Consider the following 19,517-nt stretch of genomic DNA (forward strand, 5'->3'; position numbering starts at 1 on the left):
ATGTGGGAATCGAACCGGCAGCCTTCGGAGTTAGGAGCATGGAGCTCTAACCCCCTGAGACACCGGGCTGGCCCATGTTAGCAGTTCTTTTAATTTCAGTGTTACAGTGAAAGAAGCCCAAGCATTTCAATTTAGTTTTCCTCTGAGCAATTAGAATGTTTCATTTAAAATTTGTTAATCTGATTAGGATTTTAGTTTTGCTTAAATAATTCACTTTGAGATAAGATGTATTTATTTTCAAATAGTATAAGTTATTAGCATCACATAAGAGTCCAAGAGTGCTCTTTGTTTCAAGTTTTCCATTTTCACTGTAAATCTTATAGTAATTTTTTAAAAACATTTTTATAGCATATAGCATTAAATTGCTTGTTTTGTAGAAACCTTGATCCACAAAGTCAGAAGACCTCAAAATTTTAAGAATATATAAAAGATTAATAACATCCTTTCTTAACTCAGACAGTTGAGATGGATGAATAGGAAACTAGACTTAGTTGTAAAGCGTATCTTAAAAACATACATCTCTTACTTGAATGGGGACTTGTTTACTTACTCAACAAATGTTGCTTTTATGAACAAATGTTTCTTGAGCACCTAATATGTTCTGGACTTTGTTCTGGGTGCTGGGGATGTAGCAACACACAAAACAGAAAAAGAATAAAAGCGTTTGTGGAATTTATATTAGCATATAGGTTGGAGGAGACAATAAACAAGTAAAACATATAGTATACCAGATGAAACAGAAAACGTAGGGTAGGAATTGGAGGTAGTCGGAATCAAACAGCTCTTTCAAGAGTTTGCTATGAAGAGGAGAGGGAAATGGAGTGGTAACTGGAGGGGGACGCGGGATCGAGACAGTCTTCTAAAACTGGAGGAAGCAACAGCATGTTTATATGCTTAGGAGGACAATCAATAGAGAGAAGCATTGATGACTGGAAAGAGGGGAGGTATGGTCGTGCAAGGAGATTCTCCCTGAGTCTGTGTGGGTGAGAGGAGATGGGAAGTGCTCGTGGAAGTGTTGGCTTTGGCCTGGGCACTGCATCCATAGGGGAAGTGCTACGAAATGGGCAGGCAGGTTTGTGGAAGCTTTCTTCCTAGTGTTTCAATTTCTTCAGTGAAACAGGAAGCAAAGCCCTGTTGGAGGTGTGAGGAAAGAGGTGAAGATATGAAATAGTGTTCCAGGAGAATGGGAAAGCGAATAGAGGAAATGAAATTGCTGGTGGCAAAGGGTCCAGGTGAAATATAAGTGAAACAATACCCTCGTCTGTATTTATGTAATGCTTGATGATAACCCATTATCTTGCCTCTAGGAAAGCCATGAGTAACTAGCCATCAACTTATCCCTGTGGGTCAGGGTACCGTGGTTATAACTTGGGGCTTGTCTATGGAGATCATTATATTCATCTTGCATCTGATGGTTAAGTGCCACAACTTGGCCTCTGCTATTCTGGAATTTTCCATCGCCATTGATACTAGTGAACCTAGTTCCATGGCAACATCCCCTGCTGCCAACCCCAAGAACAGCCATCAGTGGTCTTTCAACAAGGACTCTCCTCTCATCATAGAAACATAGTCAACTGGTAGGTTTTCCAGTCTCATGATACAATTTGTTCTAAAATTTCCATCTTCCTGAATTTACTGATCCCTCCCACAACACTCTGTTAAGACTTTGGCATCTCCACTTCATGTGCTGTCAGCCATAATTGTATCCAAGCTTTAAAGAGCCATTCCAGCAGCATATTAAGATAGGTTTCAGGTGTCCTGTGTCATGGGAGAGTACCACACATTAATAAAATCTCCCCCATTCACCCCTTATTGTCCCACTGTTCAACACGCTTATGTTCCACTCCCACACGTGTTCCATTGGTTCCGTCTAGTCCATATTAGCCAGGTCATACAACTCTTTGGTCAGAATGTAATTTATTCCTAGAACGTGGACTGCATTTCTTCATTGGGCTATCTGAGGCCTGACCCTGTAAAGTTATTGGTTGGGAGGCACTAAGATGAGGTGTGAGCAGATAATGAGGAAGAAAAAATATCTTGACAGGCATCTGCCTCTTTGAGGCTTTTACATGGCCTCTGGACAAGGACAGGCTGCTCTGCTTGTGGGAATGGAAGGTGCTGGAGAATTTGGGAGTTCAGGTTTCTCGGGCACATATACCCAAATGTCCTCATTCCATGTATCAGGGTCTCACTCCTTCCAGTGAGGGTCCTCACTTCAGTGCAGGAAACCTTTTGAAGCTGTGCATTCAGTTTTTTTTGTGTATTTATATATTCCTCTGTTACCTTTACATTTATATCCTGGGCCTGATTTGCAGCAGTCTGTTCTCCAGCTACGGGAGATGAGGGTGTCTTTAAATGCCTTGGTGAAGGCCTCTTACAGTGTTCATAATATGCTTTAAGGTGATAGTTGGCTGACATAACCTTGATATTCTCTTTCTTCAAAGTTTCTAAGGCAGTGAATAAGAGCCCGCTAACTCCACAATCCTTATAATTGTCCCCATACTGCTCAAGTATTAGATCAACTGCATAATGTAATGCTTTCCTTTCTACCAGTACCTCAGCCCAAGCCACCATGGCTAAGAATTATAGTAATTGTAATGCACAGGGTACCATAGGTTATCATCATCCCATTTACCACCAGCAGTGGGGTCTGGGTTGCCAAGTGATTGGTCCAGTTCTGATAACATCAGCAGGCCCTTCTAGGACCACTTTTCAAAGAACCAGCTTTTGATTTTGTTGATTTTCTCTATTGACTTCCTATTTTTAACTTCATTGATTTCTGCTCTAATTCTTATTATTTCTTTTTATTCTGCTTATTTTGAGTTTAATATGGTCTTTTTTTTTAGTTTCCTAAGGTGAAAACTTAGATGATTGATGATTAGATCTTTCTTCTTTTCTAATATATATATTTAATGCTATAAATTTCCCTATAAGTGCTGCTCTCCACTAATTTCGATAAATTGTGTCTTCATTTTCATTTAGTTCAAAATATTTTAAAATTTCTCTGGAGATGTCTTTTGTCCTGTGTGTTATTTAGAAGTGTGTTGTTTAATTTCCACATAGTTTGGTATTTTCCAACGATCTTTCTGTTATTGATTTCTGGTTTCATTCCATTGTGGTCTGAGAGCAGACATGGTATGATTTCTGTTCTTTTCAATTTGTGAAGATGTGTCTCGTGGCCCAGAATGTAGTTTGTCTTGATGAATGTTCCGTGTGAGCTGAGAAGAATGTGTGTTCTGTTGTTGGATGAAGTCGTCTCTGATGTCGTTTATATCCAGTTGATTGATGATGTTGAGTTGAGCTATGCCATTACTGATATTCTGCCTGTTGGATCTGCCCATTTCTAATAGGGAATGCTGAAGTTTCCGACTATGATAGCGGGGTCACCTGTTTCTCTTTGCAGTTCTGTCAGTTTTTGCCTCACGTTGTTTGACGCTCTGTTCTAAAGTACATACACGTTAAGGATTGTTTTGTCTTCTTGGAGACTTGACCCCTTTATCATTATGAAATGCCCTTTTTTATTCCTGATAACTTTCCTTGCTTTGAAGTCTGCTCTGTCTGAAATTAATATACCTACTCCTGATTCTTTTTTTTATTAGTGTTAACATTCATTTATATTTAATCTATATGTGTCTTTATATTTAACATAGGTTTCTTGTAGACAATGTATAGTTGGGTCTTCTTTTTTGTTAACTTTGACAATCTCTGTCTTAATTGGTACATAGGACCCCTTTTGAAGTGGTACCACTTGTTTTAGTTTGGACTCCCCCAAAGCAGAGTCTGGGAGCTGGTCATTTATTTGGGAATAAGCAAGAGAGAGGAGGCAGGAAGAGTGAGACACAGAAGGAAGAAAAGTCAGTGTATGGGTACATAAATGAGGGTTCGGCATCGGCAGTAGAGGGTTGATTCTGTTGGAACTTCTAAGAAGTGTACTGAGGAGTTCCCAGAATTGTCTGAAGAAAGAGAGCTAAGGCATTTATTTACCAGTTTCTATCTGATATGATATAGGATTGCTCTTAAGACTTTAGCTTCCCCAGACTTCTGGGCTGGACAGGCTTCAGAGAAGGCCATGAGGCAGAAAAGCAGAGAGATAGAGGATTTTGCTTTAGATGGGGCTCTGTCAGTGTGAGTCCATACAGAACTGTCCAGATGTGATGTGCGGCTCTAGAAGTATCTGCCATAGCTAGCTATCTGCCCGCTGAGGTTTGGGGGCCCGAGAGTTGCTTTAGAGATCAATGAAATATAAGGTTTGTAGACTATGATTATGGGTTTTCTAGCAATACAGTTCTTTTAAAAACTTCTTACATTTTTCTGTTTGCTTCTAATCAATACCACATGAAGTAACAACATCCAAAAGATTTCTCTTATGATATTTTATTTTCCAGCTCCTGTGCTTTGTCATTCCCTCCCTCGCTCTCATTTTTATAGCACGCTGTGTTGATGTTAACTGAAACAATAGGCTGAAATCATATGACAACACCATTAATCTAACTTTTACAGATCGGCAGTCTCTTTAGGACAATCTTATTTCCTTCTATTGGGGTACAGAAGCCGGTGGCTTTTCCAACATGGAAACCCCACATTTCTTGACTGTCAAGCCAGGAAAGAATACTCCCTTAGCAGAGCTCTATTCCCTTCCATTTCTGCTTGGAAACTGGCTTTGGAGCAGGCCCTGAGGCTGAAAAGCAGAGAAATGCCTTCCCTCATGTCTCATAGATCTTGCTAAACGCAGCAAGAAGTGGGCAGCACTGATGCACATTCTGAGATCTTACAGTCAGTTTTCCTAGGACTTCAGCCTCAGAAAGCACATGGTCTACCTTCCAAGTTATCACAGGAGGCAGTTTCATCAAACATTTCCACAAAGCATTCTTTAGTAAACATAACCTGCTTTCTAAGGCTATCTTGAATTTTAAATGAGTTTCAAGTTTCAATCATCACCTCCTTGGAGTGTAATATCTGTGTCCTAACAATAAAACCAGTGCCGCATGTTTTATGTTTCAGTTGTGGCAGTACCTCACATCTAGTAACCAATTTCTGTACTTGTTAGGGCTCATTCTAAGCTGTTCTAACAAAGAGATACCAAAATACAGTAGCTTAAACAAGATAGAGGCAAGTGGTCCAGGGCTGACAGTGCAGCTCTGCCATCTTCAATACAGAGCTTCATAGGTTCACCCATTTTTGCCATTTCCCAGGTGGAGGAAAGAGGAGGCCAAGATAAACCTCTTGAAGGAGATGGCTGAGAATTGGCGTGCCCAATTTCTCCTCATATCTCATTGGCCAAAATGAGTCACTGAGCCACCCAGCCTAACTGCAAAGGAGAACAAGGAAATGTAGTTTGTAGCTGAGTCAGCTCTGTTACTAAAGGAAGATGAGGGTAATGGGTACTGGGAACAGATAGCAGTGTCTGCCATATTAACTGAACCAATGACACTTTCGGATGGGGAGTCACTGATATGAGAACCAGAGAGTTAGTTCATAGAAAGTAGCTGGTCTATATTAATGATAGACCACTAGAAAGGCAAACAGGAAAACATCTTGCCTAGGAGGTGAAAAGATAATCTGCTTTCTGAGGCTATTTTGGATTCTAAATGAGTTGCAAGTTTCAATTTCCATAAACTTGACTTACTTTTTAGTTCCTATGAAGCCTGACCTTTGGGCTGATATTTCTGTTTTCTTTATTTCCACATGTGTTATTGCAATAACCTCCCTGTTTCTTGAGCTAACCCCAGAATAAGCCGTTGACCCTTGTAACAAAAAGAACTTTTCACATTAAGTTATTATTCCTGATTATCCAGTACCCAAACAATATTAAGTACCTTCCATATGTGAGGAGTGGGGCTAAAAAGAGATAAAAGATACAATCCCTGCCCCCTTTGTGTCATTTGTATGCTTATATTCATGAATATGCTTAAGTTGCTAATTTATTCTGCAGAAAAAAGAAAAGAAAAAGGGTCATACTTATTATGTTAGACAATTACATAAAAATTAAAATCAAGTATTCTACTTGATATCAGGTGTCTGGAATACTTTTAAAAATCATTTTATGCTACTAACCAATGTTATAAACTTAGAAAAATATATATTCAGTTTCAGTAATATTATACATTTTAATACTTTTATTTATACAGTATAAGAAATGGCTTAGTTTTGATGGTGCTAAAATAGGAATTATTGAGAGATTTGTATCTGGTTCATTGGCTGGTGTAACTGCCCAGACCTGTATTTACCCCATGGAGGTATGTATTATTATAAAATTTTAACTACAGTAATGTTTTCAATGCAAATTATAACTTTTTAAAGAATTCAATAAATGAATCCCAGATCAAGATTTTGTACAATAAACAGCTTTGTAGCTACAAGATTTAAATCTCAAATCAAGTATCAGTTGGCCTTAGTAGATCTTTTGTTTTGTTTAGGGTAAAGGTACTTAGATGTATTAAGAAGATAATAATTTCATTCATTGATTGTTTAATTGATTTATTCATTAATCAAATTAAATTTGTATTTCACACCCACTAGGTGGAAGGTACTTTTCTAGATCCAGAGATGAGTCAGATAAGCATTTTTGTCATGGAGCTTATAGTCTAGAAGGGGAGATAAAACATGTACATTAGTAATAATGATCCAATACAGAAAATATAAATTCTGGAAGAGATAGCAATGTGAAGTGCTATGGAAATTCAGAAGGGAGAAATTATTTCCAGTTAGGAATTTCATGAAAAATATCAATAGAATGTGTGAGTTTGGCTTAGAATTTGGATGTTCAGAGATGATGGGGAAGGGCATTTTAGGTGGAAATAATGACTTAAGCAAAGGAATGGAGGTAAAAGAACAGGTGTTTAGGTTTGGACTGGACGATACCATAGATAATGGGTTGGGGCCAGATAATAAAGGCTCTTGAATGTAGCTTATGAAATTTAACATTAATTTCTTAAAAAATAAGGCATTAAAGACCTTGGAGCCTGAAATATAATATTGATCAAGTTTTTTAGAGCAGAAGCAACTAGAGAAATGAGATGACTAGATGTAAGATATTGCCATCATTCAGGGAAGTGATAATAAGGGCTTGAAATGTGGTATTGAGTACAGGAAATTTACTCATGTTAGAGCTGTCTTGAGAACTGACAACTTGAGAAGTAGAAAGTAGGAGAAAGAAAAAGGAAGGAGGCGGACTCTATCTGGGTTCTGTGTCTCTAACAGAGATTGGAGGAAGTGAGCCAGACTCTGAGAGATGATGTGTTCAGGTTTACATATATATTTAATATTATTATATTTAATATTACATATATATTTATATTGAGTTGTTGGTGGACAACCAAGTTATGATTTTCAGCAGGCAGTTGCAAATGTGACACCGAGACTTGAGAGATTTCAAGTCTTGATGTGTCTATCATCTGCAAAGAAGTGTTAGTTTAAAAAAAAGTAGGTTTTTCTTTTTTTAATGCTTAGAAGAAAACTTTTGAAAAGACCTTAATTTAGGGAGTAAGAGGAAAGAAAGCATGCTAGTGAAGCACACAGAAAAGATTTACTTGGGTCAGAAGAGAGTGCATTGCCCTGGAGAGGGCAAAGTTTTAAGAATGGGATTATCCAAAGTGTGGGGTCCTGCAGAGATGGACCCCAGTTAAAACATGGAACTGACTACTCAGAGGCAGTTTCATCAAGACACACACTTTGCCCAATCAAGACAAAGTTTATACTTTTTTTAAAAAATTGAGCTGTTTGAAGCATAAGTATACTATAGAGGGCTCCTTTAAATTAAATTAATGGAAAATAAGAGGACAAGGAGTGAGGTTCTATCAGAAGAATTACATTGAGAATAGGAGTATTGATTACAGGAAGCCGACTGGAGCCCACAACAGCCCGTATAGCCCGTGTTATGGTACTATTTTATGAGCACAAAATGAGCCTAAGTCATATTAAATTAGAGTTTACAGGCTTCACTGTTACCGTAGTTCCCAGAGTATGTATATGTATTTAAGCACATATAGCATTTGTTTCCACCTTGGCTCTTCACTTTAACATGACCATGCGCTTTTCTTAAACTGGATATTGGCTGTAGTTCCTTTATTTTGAAGCAATAATGTTATCTCAAATGAATTTGTTTCAGAATACGTTGCCTTACAGCCCATAAAAGGAGTTTGAGTGGATGCATCAATCAGAGCCACATGATTAATTTATTCTGTTTAAATAATGTGTAAAAAAAGCTCTATACTGTACCAATTGTTCATAATTAATAAGAGTCAAGTAGTGAGAAGTTAAAATTATGTTTAAGATTGCTTTCTTTTTGGATTTCTATGGTAATTAGGAAACATTGTGATATAATACAATTTACTGAATTGCTAGATGAGTTGAGTGAATCTGATCAATGTATTATGATATCCTTTTACCTTTTAGGTAATAAAGACCAGACTGGCTCTAGGTACAACAGGACAGTATTCAGGGATAATTGATTGTGCCAAGAAGCTTCTGAAACAAGAAGGTGTCAGAACCTTTTTCAAAGGTTATATTCCTAACTTTCTAGGTATTATACCTTATGCAGGCATAGATTTTGCTGTTTATGAGGTGAGCGGGTGAGTTTATTCTCATAATATGACATTATGTGTTAGATTTGAACATTTGTTACAATAATAGTTTTTATTCTAAAAATCTTGACGTAAATGACTTTTCATGAAATAGCTTCTGACCAAGAAGTGAATTGAATGGGTTTATTTGGCTTTTTGTTTGTATGTTAATTGTCTGGTATTCTAATAATTTTGTTTGGTGTTTTTTTTTGGGTGTATGTGTGAATTAGTTTTTGGTAATAATAATTATAGATGAAAATGCTGATAAACAAATATATGGTGATGGAAGGAGAACTGACTCTGGGTGGTGAACACACAATGGGATTTATAGATGATGTAATACAGAATCGTTCACCTGAAATCTATGTAACTTTACTAACAATTGTCACCCCAATAAACTTTAATTAAAAAAATGCTGATAAAATAGTGATTCTCAACTCTGGATGCATACGAGAATTACCTGTATGAGTATTGTTTAAAAATAAGATTCTTGGGCTACATTCCAAGATATTCTGATTTAATTATCTTGGGACTCAGGTTTTTTTAACTCCCTAAAGGGATCTGACACACAGTTGTGAAAATGAGAATTGAGGAGTAATTGGGGGTTACGAGGCAGAGGTAGCATGGAGATGGGGCAGAAACCCTAATGGTGTAGTGCTGAACGGACAGGATTCCAGGTTACTCTCCTTTCAGCCAATCATTTCATTTTTATGACCACACATCTGTTTTAGGCAAACCATCTTAACCACGTATACCATTTGGTCATAAGAACCAGGTGAGAGTATGTGACCAATGTAACTTAAAGTCATTCTCAATAAAGGAAGTACAGCTCTCTAGGCACAGGAGCAGTGGTACTTTTGGCATGTGGTACCACCATCGTGTGAAAGAGAGCCAATTTCATTTAGCATTTAAAAAAATATATGCTTCCTTTTTTTGGTAGAAGTTTAAAGTAGTGAATATTATAATGTTTTTCCTTTTTGTTTTCTTGCTTCTGTGATCTTATTAAAATGAATTCATTGAGCCTGTCCAATGTTGTTCTCTCTCCATTCTTTCATTTCTACAATTCAGTATCTTTTGCGTTCACACCAGAATGACATTACGTTTCTCTTTTTATGGTTGCATAATTATAATAAATGTACACTGAGTAAAGACATTTTAAAATTGATTTTTTCAAAAACATCAAATTATATATTTCATAGTAATTGCCCAGTATATAATGGTAAAGTTGTGTTCATTAATAAATAAACTGTCCTAAAAGCATTCAGCTATATTTTAAACCCACTATTTCTAAATACAGTAGTACCTCGGTTTTCGAATGTAATCCGTTCTGGAAGACCGTTCGAGGTCTGAAACATTTGAAAACAGCTGACAGCTAGGCCTCAGGCTCTTGCACTCAGTGGAAACCATGTGACATGTTCGACTTCTGAGTCGTGTTCGAAAACCGAAGCAGTTACTTCCAGGTTTATGGTATTCGTAAACCGGAATGTTCGTCAATGGAGACGTTCTAAAACCGAGGTACTACTGTAATTCCTTCTAGTTACTTCCATTCAAGGAAAAGCAAATTTAGAAAGATGGATATTCCTTTAAACTTGAGAAAATATGGTTTTGTTAACCTACAGCGAATTCTGCAGTCTTCTGTATAATATTCTGTTAATCCCTTTGAGAATCTCAAGAATTCTGCTTGGGTGTTTGAATATAATTACAAACCAAAAAAATCAAGCAAAACAAAATAAAATAAACAGAACACACACAGAGACACAAACATAGGAGAATGAAAACATCATTGGAGGTTGTATGAGTATGTTTATTTGAAAACATCTGTGCACCCTGTTCCTGATAGGACAGCAGGGTTAGCCCCTCTCTACAAGGAACAGGAACAATCTTTTGTAAAGATTTTGGAAAGTTAATGCAAAGTTATTAAAATCAAACAATCAAGCTTGACGCCCATTTATCAACTTTGTGACCTGATAACTTAGTCTCTTTGAATGAGTTTCCTCATTTATAAAATTTTAAAATGGAGACAATATTGACTTGTCAAGTTTCCGCAGGGATTAAAAGAGATAACATCTATGAAAATGCTCAGTATAATTCTTGAATCAAGAAGCTACTCAATAATGTTTATTGAAATTGACTGAACGATGAACTTTATTCTACTTAGACTTCCATAGTAGTTAAAGGATATTTATTCCTTTCTTCTCTTTCAGCTTTTGAAGAATTATTGGCTGGAACATTATGCAGGAAATGCTGTAGACCCTGGGATAATGGTTTTGCTGGGATGTAGTGCATTGTCTCACACTAGTGGTCAGCTAGCCAGCTTCCCTCTGAACCTTATTAGAACACGGATGCAGGCTCAAGGTGAGTTTTTTAAATGAAGTAATAATAAGTTTGAAAAGTTAACGAAAATCGTTTTAATGAAGTAATAATAAAAACTAAGTTATAAACAGTTTAAAATAATGAAGTTGTTTTAAGTGAGTAGAAGTTAACGATTTCAAAAACAGAAAAACTGTAGAATTGGTAAATAAAAAACTAACTGTGATTTTTAAAGCATAATCTTGAATTTATTGTTTTATTATGGAGCCTTTTGTGAATTTTAGATTTCATTTCTTTTATAAAGTTTTGTTTAGAACTCTCCACATTTCCTTCCGTTACTGACGATCTCTTTCAGGAGTTTACAATTAGGAAGTACCAAGCAGAACAACAGAAAAGATTTTGCTTTCTTCAAATTGAATCAACAGTTACTCAATATGAACATGTAATTTTCTCCTAGTTCTGCTATCATGGTTATTATTCTGCATCAGGAACTTAATACATTTGTGGAACTGAACGCAGTTGTTTTGTATTCCAATCCACATTGCAAGGAGATATGAAATAGAAGGGAGGATATCTGTTTTGTTCCTCTCAAGTGAAATGTTAGGAATTTAGATTTTAAGCACCTGCGTTTTTCACTTGTCAAGAAGAAAAAAAACCTTGCATAACCCTATTAGTATCTTCCTGAGTAAACTATGTAAGGGGTCATGTGGTAAGTGGTATTCCTGTACATTCTTTTTCCTCTTCTTTTGGGGAAGATGTTTGGATTTAATTTATTGCAATCCAGGTGAGGAACCTCTCTATTCATCCCATCACCCATCCATCCCCCTGTCAAATTATTTATGTGATACCTAGTTCCAGCTGCTCTTTTGAGGTTCCTTATTAAAGACTTTCCCATGTGGTCCAATAGAACTTTCTGCAATGACGGAAAGATTTTATGTCTGTGCTGTCCAGTAAGGTGGCCACCAGTCACACATGGCTGTCGGGCACTTGAGATGTTGCTTCACTAGCGCAACTGAATTTTCAGTTTTATTGAATTTTAATCAATTTAAATGTGAATAACCACATGTCATGCGGAGTCTCAGCTCCCGCTCCCTGCACAAGAATGCAGGATATGGTGAGGCTGAAAAGGAACAACTGAGCCACAGACAGGGAAGTCATACCACTATAGTCTCCATGGCGGTTGTCCGAGACACAAAGGCAAACATCCGCCAGTACCCCAGGCGTCTTCCTGCACCCCAGTCTTGCTGGCGGTCGGGTGAGACACAGGAAGAAGGATTCACAAGATCCGCAATGTAATCTGCTTGCTAACTGCACTTGCCAGTGGCAATCCACCCTCCGCCTCTCTGCCAACCAACAAACCAATCAACACCCTAGCTTAGCCAGGGGAGTTATAATTTTGGCTAATGGCTAACCGGTAATAGCTGAAGGCCATCCAGCCACAGCAGATGACCGTCTGATTACAGCTGATGGCCATCTAATAACTGAGCCAGCACCTTTCCATGTGAGGTCGAGAGCCTAGAAGCTGCTCTCTGGGACTCTGTTCCCACACCACATGTGTCTAGTGACTACTGCACAGGACTATTCTAGTATAGGTAGGGAGAAAGGTGTACTCTGAAGTAACTTCAGCCTCTGTAAATTCTCATTAATCACTGGACTTTCTTAATATATAAAGATAAATATTGAATTACACTGATTTTTTTCAATTTATAGCACTGGAGCAAAAAGGAACAACTTCTATGATTCATCTCATTCAAGATATATATAACAAAGAAGGAAAAAAGGGATTTTTCAGGGGTCTCACCCCAAACATCATAAAAGTGCTTCCTGCAGTAGTCATCAGCTGTGTGGCTTATGAAAAAGTGAAAGGATATCTTGGATTAATTTAGAAGTGAAATACTAAATTGTTGTCGTTATTATAGCCACTTAATTATAAGATAATACCTGGGTTGTAAACAGAAACTTATTTTTTTCTAAAAGGACAGAAGTATCAAATAATTGTTAAAACATTTTCTCTTTATTACAAAATCTATAAATTAAATAATCATTTGGTATAGTTCTTTTATAATTTAAAAGCCTTAATATTCACAGAAGTTTATTTATATTTCCAACTACTCTCCCTTGAATAATTTGAAACTTCTTTTTATTGGGTTTAACTATACCATAGTAACATAAAAATTTGATTAGTTGTAGCAGTTTATATCAACCTTTTTGTATTTAAATGCTTTTTTTTAAAAAGCTGAGCTTGAAAAATGTTTTATAAAAGAAAAATCAGTGCATTTAAAATTGACATTAATAGCAAATGATGAGAGTCCATTTCTCTTGTTTAAGCAAAGTGCAAAGTTAGTTTCATAATTCCTTCTATCAGATTATGGATGGAATAATGATAACATGATAACCTATTTCTTCTCTGGGTACTTTTATTTGTAAATATAAACACTGTTGGTTCATTTTTATTCTTGATATTTTCAGCTGTTATAAAGAATTCAGCATTGAGACAAATCAGCATTGTACAAATTTTCTTTTATTTTCTGGTTGAAAAACATTTGAGAGGAAGAATTTTAAAAATTAAATCCAATATTTCATACTTGTTGAAGCAATTCTTATTCAACTTAGAAGTTGATTGAGTCAGCCCATTGAAGTCCTAAATATCTCTTTTTTTGTTTTATGAAAAAAATGAATCCTATTCTCTATTGGAATTATTTATCACTTAATTATTTAAATGATTGAAATCAGAGTGTGGTGACACAGTAGTAATGGGCTCGTTGGCCATGATAGTCCTCAAATGAAGAACTGCCCAGCTAAACTGACTGAAGTTCAGGTTTTGAGCCTTAAGGCTTTGCTGATCCCAAAGTTTGCCTTCGTTAATTTCCTCAAGATGATCAATTTTTTTGGTGATAGATTAATTAAAAATTATTCACAAAATTGAGATATATATCACAATGCAAATATATTAATTTATAGTGGAGCTTCATACTTTCCATTAATCGGAATACCTTTATACCTTCTCTGGGGCACCATTTCCTGATATCAAGTTACCCGAAACCAAATACATAATGAAAAGATTAATGTGGAATTAGAACAAAGGGGACAAAGGGAACAAAGAGGAAAATATTTTTGAGGATTGTTTCACTCAGACCCATCCCTTGTAGACAAGGGAGAGCTGCTGAGACCTGAAGTAGGAGAGAGGAGAGAATTGTGGAACTAGAGCTAAACTAAGCCACGGACCCCCACAAGGGAGGAGGCAAATCTGACGTGAAGTCTGGGAGTGGGTGTGTAAGAAACTTGAGTAATGGTGGTAGTTGTGCCGATAGATGTTTTCAAAGCATTACAAATTGATGAAACATCTCACACAGTAACATAGAAATGGGGAGGTCCATGGTGCATTAGGGAAATTGCAAGTTGCTTGGTCATTTTCAAACATACGGTGTCTAAGAAAGTATAGTGAGATGTTGTGGCTACTGCTGTAAGTTGGTGGCAGGTCATGGAGCGCTTTGAATTATACGTGCTAATGACATACTCTGGTATAAGAAGATAACTTTGACACTAGAACAGAGCCATTGATAGAGGACATTGTAGAGCCAGTGAGACCAATTAGGATGTTATTACCATTGCCCGAGTTATAACAGACTGATTTCTAAGTAAGGGCTTATCTTTAGACTAGGTGGACCCAATTATTGTGTCAGAGTTCAAAGTCCAATGCTATCTTCTTTTTTACTAAAAAATTAAAACTTACTTTATTAAGTGCCTGCTATGTGGTAGGTATTATTTCAAGACACTTTTAAAGATTCTCTTGCTTAATTCTAACACCATACTAGAAGGTTGAGATCATTATCCCAATTTTCAGTTGAGGAAACTAAAGTTAGAGAGGTAAATGCCGTGAACAGATCTTTTAACACTGCCTCCCTCGTTAAAGATTGTGCTCATCCTTTGCTTTCACAGCGTCTGTTTCACGTGGAAGCCTACTGTCAGCCATAACTTTGGCTATCTCTTCAACTGCTGATTTAGCCCATTGTTCTTAGGGTACAGCCTCTCAGTTCTCTTAGACTTATTGCTAAGATTATTGGCTAGGTTAAGGAGTGGGTTATAGAAAAGACTTAGTAAGATGAATTCAAGACCAAGGTGGCCCATAACAGAAGTGATGATTTGGGAGATGCTTGGGATATAGTGCCCACTGAAACTTTTGACTCCGAGAAGTCTCTGGACTTTACCAAGAAAGACAAGGAGAGAGCAGATGAGAAAATTCCAGCATGTTGATTATACCATGCTAAAGGGTGGTCATAAGCCCTTGCAAAAACATAAAAGCATCCATGGGTTCTCTGGGTCTGTAACATTTCAGGAAACACTTGTTTTTTCTGTCTTTTTTTTAAATTTATTGGGGTGACTATTGTTAGTAAAATTACGTAGATTTCCGGTGTACAATTCTGTATTACATCATCTGTAAATCCCATTGTGTGTTCACCACCCAGAGTCAGTTCTCCTTCCATCACCATATATTTGATCCCCCTTACCCTCATCCCCACCCTCTCCCCCCTTACCCTCTGGTAACCACTAAACTATTGTCTGTGTCTATGAGTTTTTGTTTCTCATTTGTTTGTCTTGTTCTTTTGTTGTTTTCAGTTTATATACCACATATCAGTGAAATCATATGGTTCTCTGCTTTTTCTGTCTGACTTATTTTGCTTAGCATTATACTCTCAAGATCCATCCATGTTGTTACAAATGTTCCAATATCATCTTTTCTTACCTCTGAATAGTATTCCATTGTGTATATATACCACAACTTCTTTATCCATTTATCTATCGAAGGACATTTTGGTTGTTTCCATGTCTTGGCCACTGTAAACAAAGCTGCTATGGAAGGCAGTGTGGAGGTTCCTCAAAAAATTACAAATAGAATTACCATATGACCCAGCAATCCCTCTCCTGGGTATCTACCCAAAAAATCTGAAAACATTTATACACAAAGACACATGAACACTGTTTTTTCCATCTCATTTTTGGGCTAGGGTCCAATTTTCTCAACAATCTAGTTTCAGATATTAGTAAATTTGTTCTAGATTGGTGAGAAAAAAATCTTGAAATAAAGAACCTTAATTTCACAGGAGCTGATCAGTCCCCAAATCAATGTGCAGTTCTCAACCTCCATGGACCACCTTACGGATGGTCATGGTAGACTGATGGAGAAAACTGGAGCCATGAACTTTCCCTGACGCTGTTGGGAGTGTCCATCTGCCTTTTCCTAATCCCATCTTACATGTTCTCAGTGATCATCAGTCTTGTGTCAGTGCCTGACTGTGCCCCAGGGCGAAAGGAGTCCAGGCTACAGAACAAAGGGAACCTTCTCCCCATTAGCACTGCCACCAGGGGTCAATGCAGTATTATTCTGGAGGCCGAGACAGTCTCCCTGTACTTATGTAAGGTCAAGGCTCATTGTATAATACTATTGTGAAATAGTTCCAGTGCTAAGCTAAGCCAGGTGTCCAAAAAGTGTCAAAAGCCTTAGCACTTAGCACACTAGTTCTATAAAATGACAGCTGTCCACCATATGTCCCCATAGGAGTGATGGGCCCCGAGGGAGCAACCTGCCTACTTAGCTCCCCTCTGCTCTGGCACCTACGAAGAGACCAGTCTTATACTTCAGCTAATTATCTGGGGCCTACCCTACTTTCAGAGAACTTGATAGACAGCCTGTCTTCCTCCTCTGGAACTTCTGACTTCATCTTAGATCAATACCTATGTATGAAATCAGGCTCTGCATCTTCAAATACAGCCCTTTGAGGTTTGCAGCTTTACACTCAGGTCTCAGTCCTAACCTTTCACCTCATCCAGACCCAGGGTCTTACATCCCTTTTCTGTGCGGCCATTTGCCTGCTATTGTGAGACTCCAGTGAGATAATGGATATGAGAGTGTTTTGAAAACTGCAAATATTATGTAAGAATATTATCATTTTTTGGGGAAATAATGTGTTGTGCTGAGGTAGACGGGGTACTTTGATTCAGAAAGACCTAGGTTCCAGTCCTATCTTTATCATTTATTATCTTTGATATTTAGAGATTCAGTTAATCTTTGCGTCTCAATTTCCATATATTTTAGGGGGAGACAATAATGTTGCCTTTAAAAGTGAGATATAATTGATGTAACATTATAATAGTTTCAGGCGTACAGCATGATTCGTTATTTGTATATATTGTGCAGTGATTACCGCAATGACTAATGCAGGTAAGGACCGAAGGGCAGAGCAGGCAGCATTGGCAGAGAAAACTACATAGACCTTCAAAATGTCCTTGAACTCCTTGAGCGGGGGAAAGCATTGAGAAATCAGGACAGGCAAATCCAGGACAGCAGGCAGTATGCGTAAAGAGTGCTCTTGACTGAACCAGAGCATTTCTTGGGGATATGGTTAGGGCCAGATTGCATTTGATCAAGGGACTACTAGATGGTAGTAGGAAACCAGAACTGTATGTCCTATATCGCTGGGTCTGGAGGTGGAGTAGGTGTCTTCCTTGCTACTTCTATACAGTTATCTTTCCCTTTTTCATAAAAGCACCCGTTTTTGAATCTTAAGTCATCAGACTAACCCACTCGCAATCCCTCCTGCTGTAGTCACCTGTTATCCCCCAGGTTGCACCTTCTCATCCCTTAAAGATTTTAGCTCCTGGTTTATGGCCACTCTCTTTAGCACTTCTCCTGTCACAATTCAATATCTGCATAGATATTGTACAGATTTCCGCATCACGTTTTAGGACATTTAGCATGTCAGAGCCCTTTCTACTAAATGTCAGAGCCACCCCTCCAAACTTTATGACAATTAAAAGTGCTCCCACAAGTCTATAAGACTTAAGGCAAGAAAAACTGCACATGAGTACTATACTCTAGGTAATAAAAGCTCCCCGTAGGCATACAGGTTAACAATTCCGAAACCACAATATGTACAGAGGGTGCCAAAAAAATGTATATACATTTTAAGAAAGGAAAGAAGTGTATTGAAATTGTAATAATATATTCTGATAACAAAAGATGAATACAAGTCATGTGTATACGGGGAGTTTTTAGCCAGTAAACAAATAACTGTATTGGAACACCCTTCCTTACTCACGTGATCTGGCCCCCAGTGACTTCTTTCTTTACCCAAAGATAAAGGAAATATTGAAGGGAAGACATTTTGATGACATTCAGGACATCAAGGGTTAATACGAGGACAGCTCTGATGCCCATTCCAGAAAAAGAGTTCCAAAATTGCTTTGAAGGGTGGACTAGGCTCTGGCATCGGTGCATAGCTTCCCAAGGGGACTGTGGTGATATTCAGCAATGAGGTATGTAGCATTTTTTCTAGGATAAGTTCGCGAGCTTCATTGTCCGACCTTGTACATTTTTTTGGCACCCCTGGTATACTGTAATTTAACAGTTAAGTAAATGATGGCAGATGGTGGAAGCCACGTTTCTGACTAATGGAGTGGGAAGTTACAGATCAACAAGAGTTGAAGGCTAGAATGATCCAGGTGGTAAGGATTGGTGTTGGAGACATCAGTAAGAACTTAGTTTATCTTAATACACATGTAGATTAATACATAGAGGGGGTATTTGTAGTTAGGTGTATTTACACAGGTGAGTATGCACACATCTGTTTCTTTGCTCTGTCAGTTCAGCTGGCCTAAAAGAAACAACGCCTCAATAGCAACAAGCACACTGAACGCCCAGACCTTGGTTTCTAAAAGCATCCTCCAATGAAGGGACGAGGGATCCTTGGAGAAATAGCTGATTCTAGGGCCGGGGAAGTAATATGATGGACATGAAGCACACATGTGCACACCTCGAATGGGGTCATATCAAAGGTGCACAGGAACCAACTGGAAAGGCTTCCAATCACCAAAGCTAGAACAATTTGGGCCACAAATTTAATGAAGTAGTATTGGATTATAACCCAACATATAAAATAAATATCCATGAGTCCATACTGATGTAAATAAATGATTAAATAAATAAATAAATAAATGGGGAGGGTGGAGAACAGACAAATCTGTACAGGAGAATTTCAAATAATTTATGTAGACACTTCTCCCTCAACTCCACACTCATTCAGTGTGGGCCATGCATTGTGACTTCCAGAGTATAATATGGAAATGGGGATAAAGAATAACTTTACTGGAGACATGTGACAGACAGCGCCTCAGGCAGGTAATGAAAGCCGACATCAACTGAGTTGTACTGACAGTATGTACTATTGATACCATGTGACGAGAATGGCACTTTCCCTCTGTGTCTTCCTTCTAAAAACCCATAACCCGTAATCATGAAAAAACATCAGAGAAGTCCCAATGGTGAGACAGTTTACAAAACACTTGGTCAGTATCCCTCAAAACGGTGAAGGTCACCAAAAACAAGGAAAATCGGAGAATCTGTCACGGCCAAGCCAAGAGGAGGTTAAGGAGACATGATGACTAAATATAATGTGGTATTTTGGGTGGAATCCTGGAAAAGAAAAAGGGCAGTAGGCTAAAAATGAAGCAAATCTGAATATAGTGTAGACTTTAGTTAGTAATAATAGTATGGGTTCTTTAATTGTGAAAAATGTACCATACTAATTTAAGATGTTAATAATATGCGGAAACTGGACATGGGTACCTAGGAATTCTCTGTATTATCTG

General features: G+C 37.7%; 1 protein-coding gene across 1 annotated transcript in view; it reads left to right on the top strand.

Annotated features, from left to right (window-relative positions):
* The window catches only part of LOC308487653 (mitochondrial adenyl nucleotide antiporter SLC25A24-like), a gene marked incomplete at its 3' end in the record, with an annotated part of 53,929 nt that extends 41,172 nt beyond the window's left edge, over positions 1–12,757 (top strand). Inside the window, exons 7-10 of the mRNA XM_081026180.1 lie at positions 6,072–6,236; positions 8,395–8,562; positions 10,766–10,916; positions 12,582–12,757. Coding sequence (XP_080882306.1) covers positions 6,072–6,236; positions 8,395–8,562; positions 10,766–10,916; positions 12,582–12,757 — 660 coding nt within the window. The remainder of the gene's footprint in view (positions 1–6,071; positions 6,237–8,394; positions 8,563–10,765; positions 10,917–12,581) is intronic.
* Between the last annotated feature and the right edge of the window lie 6,760 nt (positions 12,758–19,517).

The sequence above is a fragment of the Rhinolophus hipposideros genome, assembly GCF_964194185.1.
Source record: "Rhinolophus hipposideros genome assembly, chromosome: 19".
Classification (NCBI taxonomy): Eukaryota; Metazoa; Chordata; class Mammalia; order Chiroptera; family Rhinolophidae; genus Rhinolophus; species Rhinolophus hipposideros.